This window comes from Ictidomys tridecemlineatus, chromosome 2 (genome assembly GCF_052094955.1).
Source record: "Ictidomys tridecemlineatus isolate mIctTri1 chromosome 2, mIctTri1.hap1, whole genome shotgun sequence".
Classification (NCBI taxonomy): Eukaryota; Metazoa; Chordata; class Mammalia; order Rodentia; family Sciuridae; genus Ictidomys; species Ictidomys tridecemlineatus.
Window position 1 is genome coordinate 92094077 of NC_135478.1, and position 15693 is coordinate 92109769.

Sequence of the window (15693 nt, forward strand, 5' to 3'; positions counted from 1 at the left end):
GCATGTTCGCAGAGTTATGTGGCTGTCTGCCCCATGTAATCCCAAGTGTTTTTATCACCCCAGAATAAACCTCAGGCCCATTAACAGTCACTTTCCTTTCCCCCTCCCCCAGTGCCTGGCAACCACCCATCTGTTTTCTGTTCTGAGGATTTGCTTCTTCTGGCATTTCATATAAATGAGAGTGTATAATATGTGATATTTTATGTCTGGCTTCCTTCACTTGGGATGATGTTTTCAAGGTTCATCCGGGTTGTAGTGTGTGTCAGTGCTTCATTCTTTTTTATGGCTGAATAAGATTCTATTCCTTCATGTGAATATGCTGCATTTTGTTTATTCATTCATGAACTGATGGACACTCGGGTTGCCCCTTCTCTTGGCTATTATGAAAAATGCTGCTATGAGCCTTCCTGTGTAATTTTTTGGGGTGGATGTGTGTTTTCATTTATCTTGCATATGTACCTAGGAGTGGATTGCTACCTCAAATGGTGACTCCATGTCCAACTGTTTGAGGAATTGCCAAACTGAGTTCCATTCATATTATTTCTTGACTTGAATCAGAATCCATCTGGTGCTTCACGGTGCACAAGGCAAGATCAGAATTTCAGAGCTGTGGGCACCTGACAAACCTTCAGTTGTGGCTTTGGGATAGGGTACAGGACTTGTCATTCAGATAGCAACGTCCCTTTGAAACTCTTAAAAAACATTCACAGAGGTGGGGAAGAGTCCCTGAAAGTTTGAGGCCTGGGCTCTGATGAGGGAATGAGTGAAGTTATCATAAGAGGCCTTCTGGTTGGCGTTATTCACACGGGGTATAAAACAGCTGGGAGAAAGCTCTGTGGCCAAGTGGCCCAACTGCCCAGGGGGCAGAACCTGACCATGGGGTTCACCACTCCAGGATAAAGAGGCAGCTGTTCAGATATAGTAGCACCCCCTTGTCCATAGGTTTGCTTTCTGTGATTTCAATTACCCTGAGTCAACTGGATCCAGAATCTATTGAATGGAAAATTCCAGAAATAATTCATAAGTTTTAAATTGTTTTTCTGAGCAACATGATGAAATCTTGTGCCATCCTTTTCCATCCCACCCAAGACAACCATCTCTCTACCCATTGTATCTGCTCTGTACACACTACCCGCCTGTTAGTTACTTCATAGCCAGCTCTGTAGTCAGGTCAACCACTGTAGTATTACAGTGCTTGTGTTCAGGTAACTGTTGTTTTACCTACTGGCCCCAAAGTGCAAGCATAGTGATGCTGGCAATTGGATATGCCAAAGAGAAACTGGAAAGTGCATCCTTTAATGAAAAAGGCAAACGTTCTCTTTTTAATAATAATTTTTAAAAAGGCCAGGCATAATGGCACACACCTGCAATCCCAGCAATATAGAAAGCTGAAGCAGGAGGATCCCAAGTTTGAGGCCAGCCTCAGCAACTTAGCAAAACCCTGTTTCAAAATTAAAAATAAAATTAAAAGGACCAGGAATGTAGCTCAGTGGTAAAGAACCCTTGGTTTCAATCCCTAGTAACTGTGCTCCCCACTCCAAGAAAAAATCACATGCTCAGGTTACTAAGATCTATAGTAAGAACAAATCCTCTATGAAATCATGAGGAAAGGAAATGAAATGTACACTAATTTTGCTATTGCACCTAAAATCACAAAAATTATGACCAACCACTATCCATGTTCAGAGTTTAGTTAATATCGAAAAAATGATGACATAGGGTTCTTTACTATCTGTGGTTTCAGGCATCCACTAGAGGTCTTGGAATATATCCCTCAAGGATAAGGGAGGACCACTGTATGGTTCCAGAGGAGACCCAGGGCAGCTGTGAGGCCGAGGGGGCTCAGAGGTGTCTGCAGACAGGGCCATATCGTGACACTGCCCAGCCCCAAATCCTCTTGCCTGACTTATTCCCTGAGCTGGGCCAAGGAGGCAGGGCTGGAGTGAGCAACTGGGAGGAGGCGTGGGAGATGAGCTGTGACCGGGGCTGCCTCCGGCTTCATTGAGGATGTTCTAGAGAGCACTGAATTTGGAGAGGAGGATGTGGGCAAGAGGGAGAGTGCTCCAGCCTGGGAGTCTGTAAAACCATCACAAAAGAAAGCCAACCTCATCTGCAGCCTTCTTACAAGAACACCGAGTGGCCTCAGTTCAAATGTATCGGGTTCCTCTCCATTAAACAGGGAGCTTATAAAACTTAATTATAAAACGTAATTCAGAAGCCCTGGGTGTGCAGCTGACAGCAGGAACCACAAACCAAAGGCCTACCTGGGTCAGTGACCGGCAGAAGTAAAAATCCCGCATGAGGGACTCTAGCCCACCAAGGGCAGGCCGCCCTCAGGTCACAGGGGCTAGGTCAGCTGTACCATCAGAGGCCCCAATCCCTAAAAGTTGTAAATCAAGTGACAGATCATTAAATAATATCCCACCTTGGCCAAACAAATGCACAGTAACTACTAGAAACTGAGGACATGAACCAGGGCAGTGAGTGGTCATTCCAAGGAAGCCTGTGTGAGTTCTCAGAAATTCTTCCATGGCCCCATATTGTCCACTTGTCCATGTGGTACTTCCCTGAGCTCCTGCAACACCAGGCTAAGGCTGACTGAGCTGCTTCAAGACAGACAGCTCAACACAGGAGCTGGGCGTGGACCCGAAGCACTGCACTCAGCCCACACCTGCCCCCCATCATTGTGCTACTGAAAATCACAAGGCTGGTGCTGGTTCCTTTTGACATGAGCATCACCTCCATGAACCCCTGTGTCCCAAGACAGTGGTTCTCAAAGGTAGGCCCCCAGGCAGCCGCCCTGGCATCACTTGGACTTGTAAGAAATGCAGATTCTCAGCCCCATCACGGGCTTGCTGAATCAGACACTCTGGGGTGGGACCAGCAGTCTCTGTTTTACCCAGGCCCACATGGTTGTGTTGGTGCCTGATGCGGTTTGAGAGTCCTTTGCCTTCAAGCTGGACATCCTGGCCATGGCCACACATTCAAATCACTGGGAGCTCTTAGACACTGTAACTGCTCAGACTCTACGCCAGACTTCTTAAATCAGGATCTGGGAGTGGGACTGGCCCTCCGAATCTTTAAAGCTCCCCAGGTGACTGGACTGAAACGCTGCCTTAGCAGATGATGGGCTAGCCTGCGATGAAGGACAGCCAGTCTTCTGTACAAGCCGGCGTGGCCTCCTGCTCCTCCCAAACCATCTTCATGCTGGGGCATTATGAAGGTGCTCAGCATGCCATTTCCATCTTGGAGGTTCCTTTTCCAAACATGGGCTTTGTTTAGACAAGTGGAAGCACCTGCCTTTGCTACCAACATTTGCAGAGGTGACTCAGGAAGGAGCTGTCAGGGATGCCAAAGCTGCCAGCTTCCTGCTTATTGTGCAGCCATTCCTGGTCCATCACCGGGAAGAAGAGAGGAAGGGGTGGGTCACCTACTGAGTGGTTTGTGCTGAGAATGTTCCCTGAGATCTTTGGAACTCTGGGGATGATTAACTCAGGCACTATTCTATTGGATTCCATTTTGTCATCCTGGTCTCTGCTTCTGAACTAAGTTCAATTGTATATTACATTAATAATTTATATATATTACAATTTTATAGTTATAAATTACAATATCTAATTAATATGATATATAATTATATATTGTCACTTGTAATTACCTATGTTCTAATTAGCAATTGCATGGAAAATATAATAATCATAGAATAATTACTGTTTGTTGAGTGTTTACTATGTGTTAGGCTTTGTGTAAGCATTTTTTTTTAAATATTTATTCTCAAGCTTTAGGTGGATACAATATCTTTATTTTACATTTATGTGGTGCTGAGGATCGAACCCGGTGCCTTGTGCTTGCTAGGTGAGCACTCTACCACTGAGCCACAACCCCAGCCCTTTGTGTAAGCATTTTACATATATTATCTCAAGAGCCCAGTGCGTATGTATCACTGTGTTAACCCCTCCTTCAAGGACATTGAGGCCAGGAATGTGAAGTAATTGCTCAAGGTCCCATGCATAGAAAATGGCAGTGCCAAAGTTGGAACCTAAGTCTCTCATCAAAGATTATACTTTCAGGGGCTGGAGTTGTACCTCAGCAGTAGAGCGCTTGCTTGTACGTATGAGGCACTGTGTCTGATTCCCAGCACCACATATAAATAAGCAAATAGAATAAAGGTCCATCAACAACTAAAAAAATAAATAAAAATGATTATACATTTAGTTTCTATTGGTTCATAGTAAATAGTGGCATACACTATATTAATATAGTTAAAATTACATAATATTAAGATACTGTAGTATGTAAGTATGATACTGGGTGGTGTTTTATTTGTACAAAACTTTACACACATAATAACATGCAGTTGTATAAAACTTAATACGAAACAGTGTTATCCCTTACAGCTACTAATATAGTGTCAGTTATATTTAATTTGTATCCATAACCAATAATGTTATTTCAAAAGACCATTTCTAAAATGTTGCATTGAGAATCTGTGGCTGCTTTGAAAATACTGGGTGACAGGCTGAGGGTGTAGCTCAGCAATGGAGCACTTGCCTGGCATGTGGCAAGGTCCTAGGTTCCATCCCCAGCAGTGGGAAAAAAAAAAGTCCCTCCTTGGGCCTGGGTGGGTTGCCATGGGCTGCCTAGGTGATGGTGGTGGTGGCATAATCATGTGTCCTGTGCTAATGGCCAAAATGAAACCCTTATCAGAATGGCACTTAGGGCCTGGAGGCATGGCGTTTATCTCTAAGGAGGTGGCATTCCTGATCAAAAGTTAAGGAGGACGAAGCAGCTCTGCAGAGTACCATAGTAAAGTTCTTGGGATCAGACAGCCAGCATCTGACAGTTCTTTTCTCACACAGATGGAGTGAAAAATGTCATGTTTTCTGTTTGCTTCATGCAGATGTGTGAGTCTAAGCAGCAAACGTCTGTAGGTGAACTTGCTGAAGCAAAGGGAGCTAGTGGGCTGTGGTGGTACGGGGGCCACTCAGCAACCATGGCCGGGGTTGCAGTGATCCAAGGGTCTTCAGAGTAAAAGGAAGCAGTCTGTGGGATGTGGACTCATGAATGAAGCTGTCTCAACCAGTGGAGAGCGGCAAATGGAAAATTCAAAGGATGGTTTCGTGGGGCAGGAGGTGGGAGGTGGCCCCGGGAAAGAGGCACCTGAATAGATGCAAGGCACTGGTGACTTTCTTCTTTAGTTGGGTGATGGCTTCTTGGAAAAAAAAAATATTGAGATAGAATTCACTGACCATATACCTTTTAAAATGTGTAATTCAGTGGATTTTAGCATATTCACAGTTGTGTGAACAGCATCACAATCCACTTGTATAACATTTTCATCCTCCAAAAAGGAAACCCCAGACCCATTTCCAGGCACTCCCCATTTCCCCCAAACCTCCTCCCCAGCCATAGGCAACCACTTTTACTTTCTTTCACTATGGATTCACCAAATCTGGGTATTTCGAAGCACCACTCCTACAGTAGTGGTGTTGGGGAGACTGGTTTCTTTCACTTAGCAGCATAATCTCTCATAACGCATATTTTCAAGATTTGTTTATGTTGCAGCAGGTATATGTGGTTCATTCCTTTTTATGGCAGAATAATGCCCCACTGCACAGATGGGCCACCTCTCATTTCTCATTTGTCAGTTGATAGACATTTGGGTTGTTTCCATTGCACAGCATTATGACAATGCTGCTATGAATATGAATATTCGTGTCCAAATTTTCATGTGAACATAAGCTTTTGTTTCTCCCAGGCATGTACCAGGAGAGGGATTCCAGGGTCCCGCAGGGGCTCCATGTTTCATCTGGGGAACATCTAGACTGGTTTCCACAGCAGCCGTGCTGGGTTATGCTTTTAGCAGAAGCACATCAGCATTCCCATTTCTTCTCATGCTTGCCCATGCCTGTCTTTTTGATTTTAGCCATCCTGGTGGATACGAAGTGGCATCTCGATGTGGTTTTAATTTGCATTTCCCTAGTGGCTAATGACAAGTGAGCATCTTTCCATGTGCCTCTTGACCATTCATATATCTTCTTGGAGAAATGTCTATTCAGATCATTTACCCACTTTCTCATTGGTTTTGTCCATCTTTTTTTTTTTTTTAATTGTGTTAGAAGAGTTCTTGGTGTTTACTGGCTACAAGTCCCTTGCTTGTCACATACCTGATCTACACATATGTCTCCCTTTCTGTGGGTTGTCATTTTGGTTTCTTGATGGTGTCCTAGGAAGCAAAAATATTTTTATTTTTGGTAGACTTCAATTTTCTCTCCATTTTTCTTTGGTTGTTTTGTGCTTTGGTGTCACATCTGTGAATTCTGACTAAACCAAAGATTCACCCTGATGTTTTCTTTAGGATTTCATAGTCTGGGCTTATACATTTAGACCTGACGAACTTAGAGCTCATTTCTGTGTGTGGTCATCGTGTTGTCTCAGCACCATTTGTAGAAAAGACTATTTTTGCCTATTGAATTGACATGCTACCCTTGTCAAAAATCAATTGATAATGAAGGTGAGGGTTTATTTCTGGACTCCTAATTCCATTTCATTGAACCTCATGTCTGTCTGTCATGCTGTGTCTTGATTTCTGAAGCTTTGTCATAAGTTTCAAAATTGGGAAGTATGAGTCCTTCAGCTTTGTTCTTTTTCAAGGTTGTTTTTGACTATACTTGGTCCCTTGCAATTTGAATTTTAGGATCAGCTTGCCAATTTCTGTGGGGGAGGGAGCCAGATGGCAGTTTGATAGAGATTCTGCTGAATGCATAAATCAATTTGTAGAGTCTTGTCACCTTAACAGTATTAAATCTTCTAAGCCCTGAATACGGGAGGTCTTTCCCCTTCTTTAGGTTTTCTTTAACTTCTTTCAATAATATTCTGGAGTTTTTCAGAGCACAAGTGCATTGTTTCTTTTGTTGAATTTATTCCTATTTATTCTTTTGGATGTTATTATAAATGGTGTTGTTTTCTTCCATTTTTCTGGTGTTTGTTGCTAGTATGTAGAAAAACACATGATTTTCACATATTGACCTCATACCCTGTAAAGTTGTTGAACTTAGTTAACAGTTCTGGTAGATTCTAGTGGGTTCCTTAGAATTTTTTATGTACAAGATCATGTCAGCTGCATAGAAATAGCTTTACTTCTTCCTTTCAAATCTGGTATTTTTGTCTCTTTTCTCCTGCCCCGCCTTCCAGGTAATTTCCTTGGCTAGAACCTTCAGTAAAGTGTTGAGTAAAAGTGTTGAGAGTAGGTATCTTTCTCTTGTCTTGGCCTAGGGAGACAGTTTAGCTGTGAGGTTTTCACACTTGTCCATTACCAGCTTAGGAATTGTCCTGAGCCTTGTGTGTGGAATGTTTCTATGATGTGAAGCATTAGAGTTTTTGTCAAATGCTCTTTCCTGCACTTAATGAAAACATAATATGGGTTTTTTTTGTCCTTTATTCTATTAATAATCATGTTTAACATTACTTTGGGATTCAAATCTTAAACCAATTTTGCATTCTTGGGATAAACCCCACGTGGTCCTGGTGCATAGTTGTTTTTGTATGTTGCTAGGTTCGGTGTGCTTGTGTTCTATTGAGAATGTTTGCATCTAAAATCATAAGAGATTTTGGTCTATGGTTTTCTTTTCTTGTGAAGTGTTTGCTCTATGTTTGGTTTCAGGGTAATACTGTCCATTATGGAATGAATTGGAAAGTAGTCTCTTTTATTTTGGGGGAGAATTTGTAGAAAAGTTGATATTTGTCTATAAATATTTGGTGGAAACCAGTGAAGCTATCTGGCCCTTGACTTTTCTTTGTGGAGAATTCAAAAATTAATGCAGTCTCTTGCTGTAGGTCTATTCAATGGTACGGTTTCTTCTTGAGTAAGTTTTGGTCATTTGTATTTTTCTAGGCCTTTATTCATTTCATCTCAGTTCTCTAATTTGTTAACACCTGATTGTCCATCCTGTTCCCTTAGGCTTATTTTTATTTCTGTAGAATCAGTAATGATGTCATCTCCTTCAATCCTTTTCTCTTTTTTCTTGGTTAATTCGGCTAATATTTGTCAATTTTATCGACCCTTTCTATGACTAATAGGTGTTTGTTCTAAAAAATCACACCATGTAAGTTATACATATGTTACATATAATCTGTTGTATACATAAAATATCACACAGTAAAATTATAAAATTGATGAAAAGGGAATTATGGAGCAATTATTTGTCTTAAATTTACTAGGGATGGGGTCCTATCGTTGAGCTCCCTACTGAATTATTGGCTTATTCAACTAAACTCATTTCCAATTTATTGAGGATTCTAACTTTAAAATAAGACTACTGGGGCTGGGGATGTGGCTCAAGCAGTAGCACGCTCGCCTGGCATGCGAGCGGCCCGGGTTCGATCCTCAGCACCACATACCAACAAAGATGTTGTGTCCGCCGAGAACTAAGAAAAAAATAAATAAATGTTAAAATTATCTCTCTTTCTCTCTCTCTCTCTCTCTCTCTCTCTCTCTCTCTCTCTCTCTCTCTCTCTCTCTCCTCTCTTACTCTCTCTTTAAAAAAATAAAAATAAAAAAATAAAATAAGACTACTATCTTCTTCCCATGACAAAGAAGTATTTGATACAGCATAAGATCCTTAGTGAAAAAGTGAAAAAGTGTTCCTGCCAGTCCTTGTAGTATTGACAAGCCTGACGGGCCTAGGGCAGCTCTAGTAGAGTACACAAACCGGGTGGTTACAACAACAGAGATTTTAATTAATTAATTTGGGTGCTGAGCATTGCACCCAGGGCCCAGTGCCTGCTAAAACAACAGAATTATTCTCTCAGAATTCCAAGTCAAGGTTTCGGCAGGGCCACATTCTTCCCTGGAAAACCCTCAGAGGAGAATCCTTCTTTGCCCTTTCTAGTTTCTAGTGGTTGCTTGAAGCCCTTGCAATTCCTTGGCTTAAAGCTTTCCCAGTCTAGTCTCTGCCTCACAGGACCGCCCTGGGTGTTCCTTGCCTACTCCAGTGTGGCCTCATCTTTGTGCATCTGTGTGTGTACAGGAGTGTTCCACCCCTGAGTTACATACACCCCAGGCCTTTGTATTTTTTATTTTAGGAAAGAGTCTCACTTAGTTGCCAGGACTGGCTACCAATTTATGATCCTCCTGCCTCAGCTTCCCAAGTAGCTGGGATTATAGGCGTGTGCCACAGTGTCTGAATGACCTCGTCTTACTAATTACATCTGCAAAACCTGTATTTCCAATAAGGTCCCGAAGGTTAGGACTTCAACATATCTTTCTGGGGGCACAATTTTACTCTAACAGACTTGTTCCAAGTTGACTGTGAATTCCAGTTTTTTCCTTTTCAATTTTTAGAAGTATAACAACAAAGTGTCTTTCCTGTTTACCATGATCTTTTTTTCTTAAATTTCTTCCCTAGATTGATGACATGTTTAATGAAATCAAATTTAGTAAATACGTGGACACTGGAAAGCTAATTGACAAAATCAACCTACCAGATTTCTTCAAAATTTACCTTAACCACAGGCCACCTTTCGGTAACACCATGAGTGGCATCCAGGAGAGCTTTAAAGTTCTTGGTTATACCAATTCCAAAGGAGAAAAGGCTATTCAGAGAGAAGATTTCCTGGAACTGCTCCTAACTAAAGGTAGATACATGAAGGGGGTCTCTGGTAGCATCCTTGGGTTTTTCTAAGTAGGGAGAACCAACCTAGGTAAGACAGACCCCTGGGATCTCCATCCATCGTGAAAGAATAGTCATTTGAGAGCCTTTCAACCATGCAGGATGCTGTGACTGTATTCCATGTCCAGCAAGTGTGGGGTAAGGGCAGGGACCCTACATGGTTCATGTCCCAGCCTCCGGAAACTGCCAATTTCATCATCCTCACATATAAAATGGGGATTCAAATGCCAGCTTATCACTCTCACAGGGCTAGCATCAGATTGGGATATATTCGGGAAATAAAACTGCGCCAAAGTAAGCTTTTATGTTTACCTGCTGTCTTCCACATTATTTTATGTGGGGGGGTCAAGTCAGCTCTCTCTCGGAGGAAGGGGAGGTTCCTGTGAGTCTAATTGGGGGGTTCTGAAGGGAACTTGAAGATAAAGCTGGGCAGTCTCTCTGCAAGTTGCCTTATTTCTCTCTACAAGCCCCAGCATATCTCCCTGATGGGAGCACACTTTTAACATCACTTGAGGAAGTGCTCTGACAGTGAATGGGACTCTCCTAAGTGTTTTGTGTGTAAAGAGAAGAGAATAGCAGAATAACTGAACACCTTAAAGAGTGGAAGCTGAGACCTTGGCTTGATGATCCCAAACTCAGATCTTGTGCTTGGCCCCCAGAGCTGAAAAGCCTCTTTTTGCTCTTTGACGCCCAGGTGAGCACATGACAGAGGAGGAGATGCATGACTGCTTTGCCACACTGTTTGGCCTGAATCCTGAGGGGTGGAAATCGGAGCCTGCGGCCTCGTCTGTCAAAGGTACTGGGGCCTGCTCTGTCTGGGCATGCAGCTGGTGGCTTACTAATTTGTTGTAGACTTAAGTGTGTTTATCTCTCCTGACTGGCACAAGCCACTCTCCTTAAGACTGTGCACTCCACAAAGTCAGCCTGCTGGGAGTCCCACCTGAATAAATTAATGAGGAGCCGTGTGCAGGGGCTCTGGCTGCCGACCAGAGCGTCTGCCTCTGTCCTCTGCTGTCCTTTTGTGTCTCCTGGCCTTGCTCTTCCCTTTAGTTCACCGACCTGTTCTTCATCCCATTAGTCAAGGGGTTTCTGCGTTAAGCGGGTGAACACCAGCCACTAGTAGAGGGTGCAGTGTGGCAACGGCTTCAAGACAAGACTATTGACAGGGAGACACAGATAAGGAGAGACGACAGCTTGGTGGTGGCACAAGCCCAGCTTCAAGCTGTGAGAACATTAGAGTGCTTCGGGACCGTCTTGGGCTGGTGTGTAGCTCCATGTTAGAGCCCTGGCCTAGTGTCACCTGGCATACTAGAGCCTGCTCCCCCAGCACTCAGAAAATAAATTAACAAGTACATAAATAAATAAGTAAATGGGATCCTCCTTCTTGGCCTTCCCCGATTTTCCACCCTCTCCTTTTAGTCCACTAGCCTGAAACGCTGCTTGAACTTACACTCAGGAGGAACAATCCAAACAGCCCTTCTGGGCCTTCTTGGGCTGGAATGTCTCCAACAACACGCCCCAGTGGTCAGGGCTGCTACGTACTGTGACAAAGTTTCCCTGCCTGTCTCCCTAATTCCACACCTTCTTTTATTGTCCATTCCCAGAATCTAAATTTTTAAAAATATTTATTCTTAAGTTTTAGGTGGACATAGTATCTTTATTTTACATTTATTGTGGTGCTGAGGTTCGAACCCAGTGCCTCATGCATGCTAGACAAGCACTCTACCACTGAGCCACAACCCCAGCCCCCCTCCCCCAGAATCTAACAAAGTTCCTGAACTCAGAAAATTCTGGAATTCGGTATCTGATGGCTACCCATTCCTTTGTGTACTTTGGATCTCAGAACATGGCTTTCCCGATCATTAGATATTTACCTTTTGTTTCTAGGAATCTTGAAACAGTCAATGATGGTCAAGGGTTTCTATCAAAGATTGCAAAGATTTGGGTAAAGGAGAGATTTGAACTGGTTTCCATCCAGTGGTTTTCAAAGGTCAAAGTCAAACCACAGCACAGAGCACCTCTTGCTCTTGTTTGGTGTCTCCCCTTGTGTTTTTGGAACGTCCTCTGTGTTAGAAGCCTCATTAGTGGAAGGCATTTGGTTTTCTCCTCTTGTTTGGCCAGGCTCAAAAATTTGCCTCAAAGAAGAACTTCCAGACGAAATCACTGCGGAAATATTTGCGACTGAAATTCTTGGCTTAACCATTGCAGAGGATTCTGGATGATATGGTCAGTGAAGCTGTGAGGAATGTTTGAAGCACAAAGGACTTGTGCGTGCATTTTCCAAGAAGCATTACTTTTTCTGCGTTTGTTTCCCTACCCCCACTCTAATCTTCAGAACATTTAGACATTAAAAGAAAATTTCTTTTAAGCTTTGGAATTTGCTAAGTTGGACATTCCAGTGTTTCTGAAATAGAAAAGTGGGCGGAGACAAGAACAGCCCTAGCAGCTGGGTGTACATGGTGGCTGGACACCGAGGACTGTCTTCGTGCCTCATCTAAGGCAGTTCTTCCCGGATGGGTTTGCATAGGATACAGCGGGTCTCAGCCAGCAACAGACCTTCCTGTTGACATGAGTGGTCCAGGGAAATGATAGTCAGTGGCCCTATTCCCTTCCCCTGGAGTGTCACCTGGCCCCTTGGCCTAATGTGACTCAGTATGGATCAGCTCTGCCTGTTGTGAAGCTGGGGAGGAGGTGCTGGGTGCTCTGGGCTCCTGAGAGTCACCAACTGTGGCATTTTCTCAGCAAAAACCCAAGCAGTTGTGTGTGGCTGTTAAGATGAGCACCACTGGCCATGCGTATCCCCGGTGGCAACTGCCAGAGGGAATACAGAAGCAGCTGGAGCCCTGTGCTGCACCTGGGCCAGAGCCCCGTGCAGCCCCACTCCTGCGGGCCAGTACCTCCCCTTGCACCTCAGACTAACCAGCAGGGTTGTGGTCGCTTCACCACCTCACACTCTGCTTGGCTTCAGGACAGATAGTGGGCAAAAGCAGGGGCTAGTTCCTCAGCTCCAAGGACATGTAGGGGACATCATCACTAAGTTCACAGTGGTATTTTGGCCTCAGAAATAGCACAGCATCACAGTGTAAGCAGAGGAAGGTTAGGTTCTGATCTTAGAGCTTTGTCATCGTTTCTGAGGCCTTGGTCAGGCAAACATGTCCAGTGCTTCCATCCAGCGTGCTCAGTCCAGCACACCCACACCCCAACCTGCGCATTTCCCAGAAAAACCAGCACCAAGACAAAGTGCCACTCTCCTAAGGAGCAGTCCCCAGGAGAGAAACCCAGCAGCAGCAGCTGCCACTTCCTGTGTTGAGCCTTCTCACTGCCTCGTGTCCAGTTGAAAATTTGGCATAGTGAGTCTTTGGAACACCCTGGAACATGGAACGGAAGGAACCATCTGCCCCAAACCAGGCTGTGTCACAGCGACCTTGGGGCAGATGGTGCGAGCCAAGGTTCTGTAGGCGCCTGCTTGTTAGAGCATGTCACCAGGGCTCTGCAACCTCGTTTACATTTTGTTCTTTAAAAAAAGCACAAAAATAAAAACAAGCTTTATACATCAATTTTGCAGCTGCTAAGGACTTAGGAGATATATTACCAAGCCAGATAAAAAGTTTCCAGGGACATTTTAGGGAACAGGAAACTCACGAATGACTTCTTGTTCTCTTTAAAAAATAATTCAGAATTGGACAAGCATGGACACCAATCAGGGGCTTCTTTCATTAAATCTGGTGCCCTTCCATTTTGATCTTATCAAACTACATATATTGGAACAGCTGTCTTGAGCAGAGCTGACCGGGATCAGTTGGACCTGGTAGAGTTTGGGACCACTATGAAACCCAGGCTGCAATGCTCTTTCTGGGCTGATCCAGCCATGGTGGAGGGAGGCGAAGTCCTGGTTATGTTTGTTCTTCTAGGAAGGCTAAAATAGCTGCGACTGTAGGATGGATATCAGTGGCGTTCCCAGCCCACTTCCAGCCCAGCCTGGCAGGGCCCTTCCCACCTTGAGACCTCTATCAGCAGGGGCCTTGGTTTTATTGCCTCTTGACTTCTTTGACAGAGGCAGAGTTAGACAGTGTCCCCTTTTAACCCCTTGAAGGTCCCTGCTCTTCCCACCCCAGACAGGCCCAGCCTCAGAGAAGAGCCTGGGCATCAGCACCCTAGCCCAAGGGAGGGGACAGGCAGCACAGAAAGCTCAGAGTCTCCAACAACAGGAATGGCAGAGCCGAGACAACAGCAGGGGACAACAAAGAGACAAAAGACAGTGTCACTGAACTTATGTATCAAGACTTAGGGACCAACCACTAATACCACCCAAAAGCACATTGTGATGTTTTTATAAAGTGACCACGGTTGACAGCAGGGCCTCTGGGTGGTTGTTACTTGAAGGTCAGGAACACAGGGACTAGCAGTGGCCTTCCATAAGCACTGAGAGCCTCCCCCAGCCCCAGGCCTCTCCCCTCACCCCAGGCCCCTCTGAGGGTGGCCACTGTGGAGACTGCAGACTCGCAGACTCAGTTGGGCTCCTGTTCTGTGTCGTTCATGGCTCTCTGTGCCCCATGCGGGTGGCTGAGCCCTTCAACCTCAGTTTCCTCCTGAACAACTCCTGGGTGGTTGTGAGGATTAAAAGAGACAGTGCAAATAAAGCAATACTGGCACAGGGTAGTGCTCCAAATCTGACAGCAGCTATTCTTATCACAGGCAGAGACTGTTCTGGAGAGCGGGGAAGACATTTGGAGAGAATTAACCTCTCCCAGCTCCCGAGTTTAAGCATTGCTTCACACCTGCTCAAACTAAGGTCTCTCCTAGTTTTGACCATGGGCCCTGAGTAAGTTCCTCTGAAATCATTACATGAGTGAACTTGAAACTTCAGTCCTCTTTTAACAGTTGACTTAGCTTTTGAATCAAAGTGAATTTCAGGTCCTCACAGGGCCCTCTGCACCAGGATTGGCAAGCTCTCAATAAGGGGCTTGAGAGTCAATATTGAGGCTCTTTGGGTCAAATGGTCTCTGTCACAACTTCCTAGTCCTGCAGTCATAGCACAAATGTCACTTAGATACTACAGGAAAGAGTAACTGTGACTGCTTTCCAATCCAAGCTTTATTTATGGTCACTGAAATTTGGATTTCATGATGATTTCCATGTATCATGACATATGCTTCTTTGGATTTATTAAAGGTTTTTTGTTGGTTTTAGTTTTGCAGTACTGGGGATTGAACCCAGGGGCACTCTCTCACTGAGCTACATCCTCAGAACCCCCCAGAACTTTCTGACAAGAGCTTGTTGAATTGCTGAGGCTAGCCTCAAAGTTGTGATCCCCCTGCCTCAGCCTCCTAAGTTGCTCAAATTACAGATGTGTGCCAGCAACAACAGCTAGATTTTTCAACCACTTTAAAAATGTGAAAGCCATTCTTAGCTTGAGGGCCACACAAAACCAGACCTCAGCCCGGATTTGTCCCAGAAGCTGTAATTCACTCACCCATGCCCTCTGACAGATTTTTACAAATACAATAAATCTGTGTAAAATATCTGGCCTCTACTCTTCAAAAAGTGTCAAGGTCAGGGCTGGGGTTGTGGCTCAGCGGTTGAGCACTAGCCTAGCACATATGAGGCCCTGGGTTCAAGCCTCAGCACCACATAAAAATAAATAAGTAGAATAAAGGTATTGTGGCAACTACAACTAAAAAATAACATATTTTTTTTAAAAAGTGTCAAGGTTATGATGAAGATAAAAGATTGAGAACCTGTAAGGACAACATGATAGCTAAACATAACCTGGGAACCCAGATCTGTTCCTGAAACAGAGAAAGGACATCGTTGGGAAAACCAGTGAAATGCAGATCTGCACTGGTGTTGGTTTCTTGGTTTTGGTAAATGCACCATGTTTCTGTGAGACCTGTTCACCTTGGGGGAGCTGGCGGAGGGCAGGTGGGAATGCTGTGCTATCTTGGCACTTTTCTGGAAATCTAAAAGTACTCCAAAGCTGAGTACCGTGGTGCACACCTGTAATCTCAGAGGAGACTGAGGC

At 44.3% G+C, this 15693-nt stretch overlaps 1 protein-coding gene across 5 annotated transcripts in view; it reads left to right on the forward strand.

Annotated features, from left to right (window-relative positions):
* Positions 1-15693, forward strand: part of Cfap251 (cilia and flagella associated protein 251) — an 83034-nt gene that overhangs the window by 57091 nt on the left and 10250 nt on the right. For 2 of the 5 annotated variants that reach the window (XM_078039244.1, XM_078039242.1), the window contains 3 exons: positions 9408-9636; positions 10366-10467; positions 11793-12039. In XM_078039244.1, the coding sequence (XP_077895370.1) occupies positions 9408-9636; positions 10366-10467; positions 11793-11893 (432 nt within the window). In that variant the 3' untranslated portion in view covers positions 11894-12039. Of the gene's footprint in view, positions 1-9407; positions 9637-10365; positions 10468-11792; positions 12040-15693 lie in introns of those variants that run through there. The other 3 variants (XR_013434842.1, XM_078039243.1, XM_078039245.1) reach the window with 2 other exon arrangements.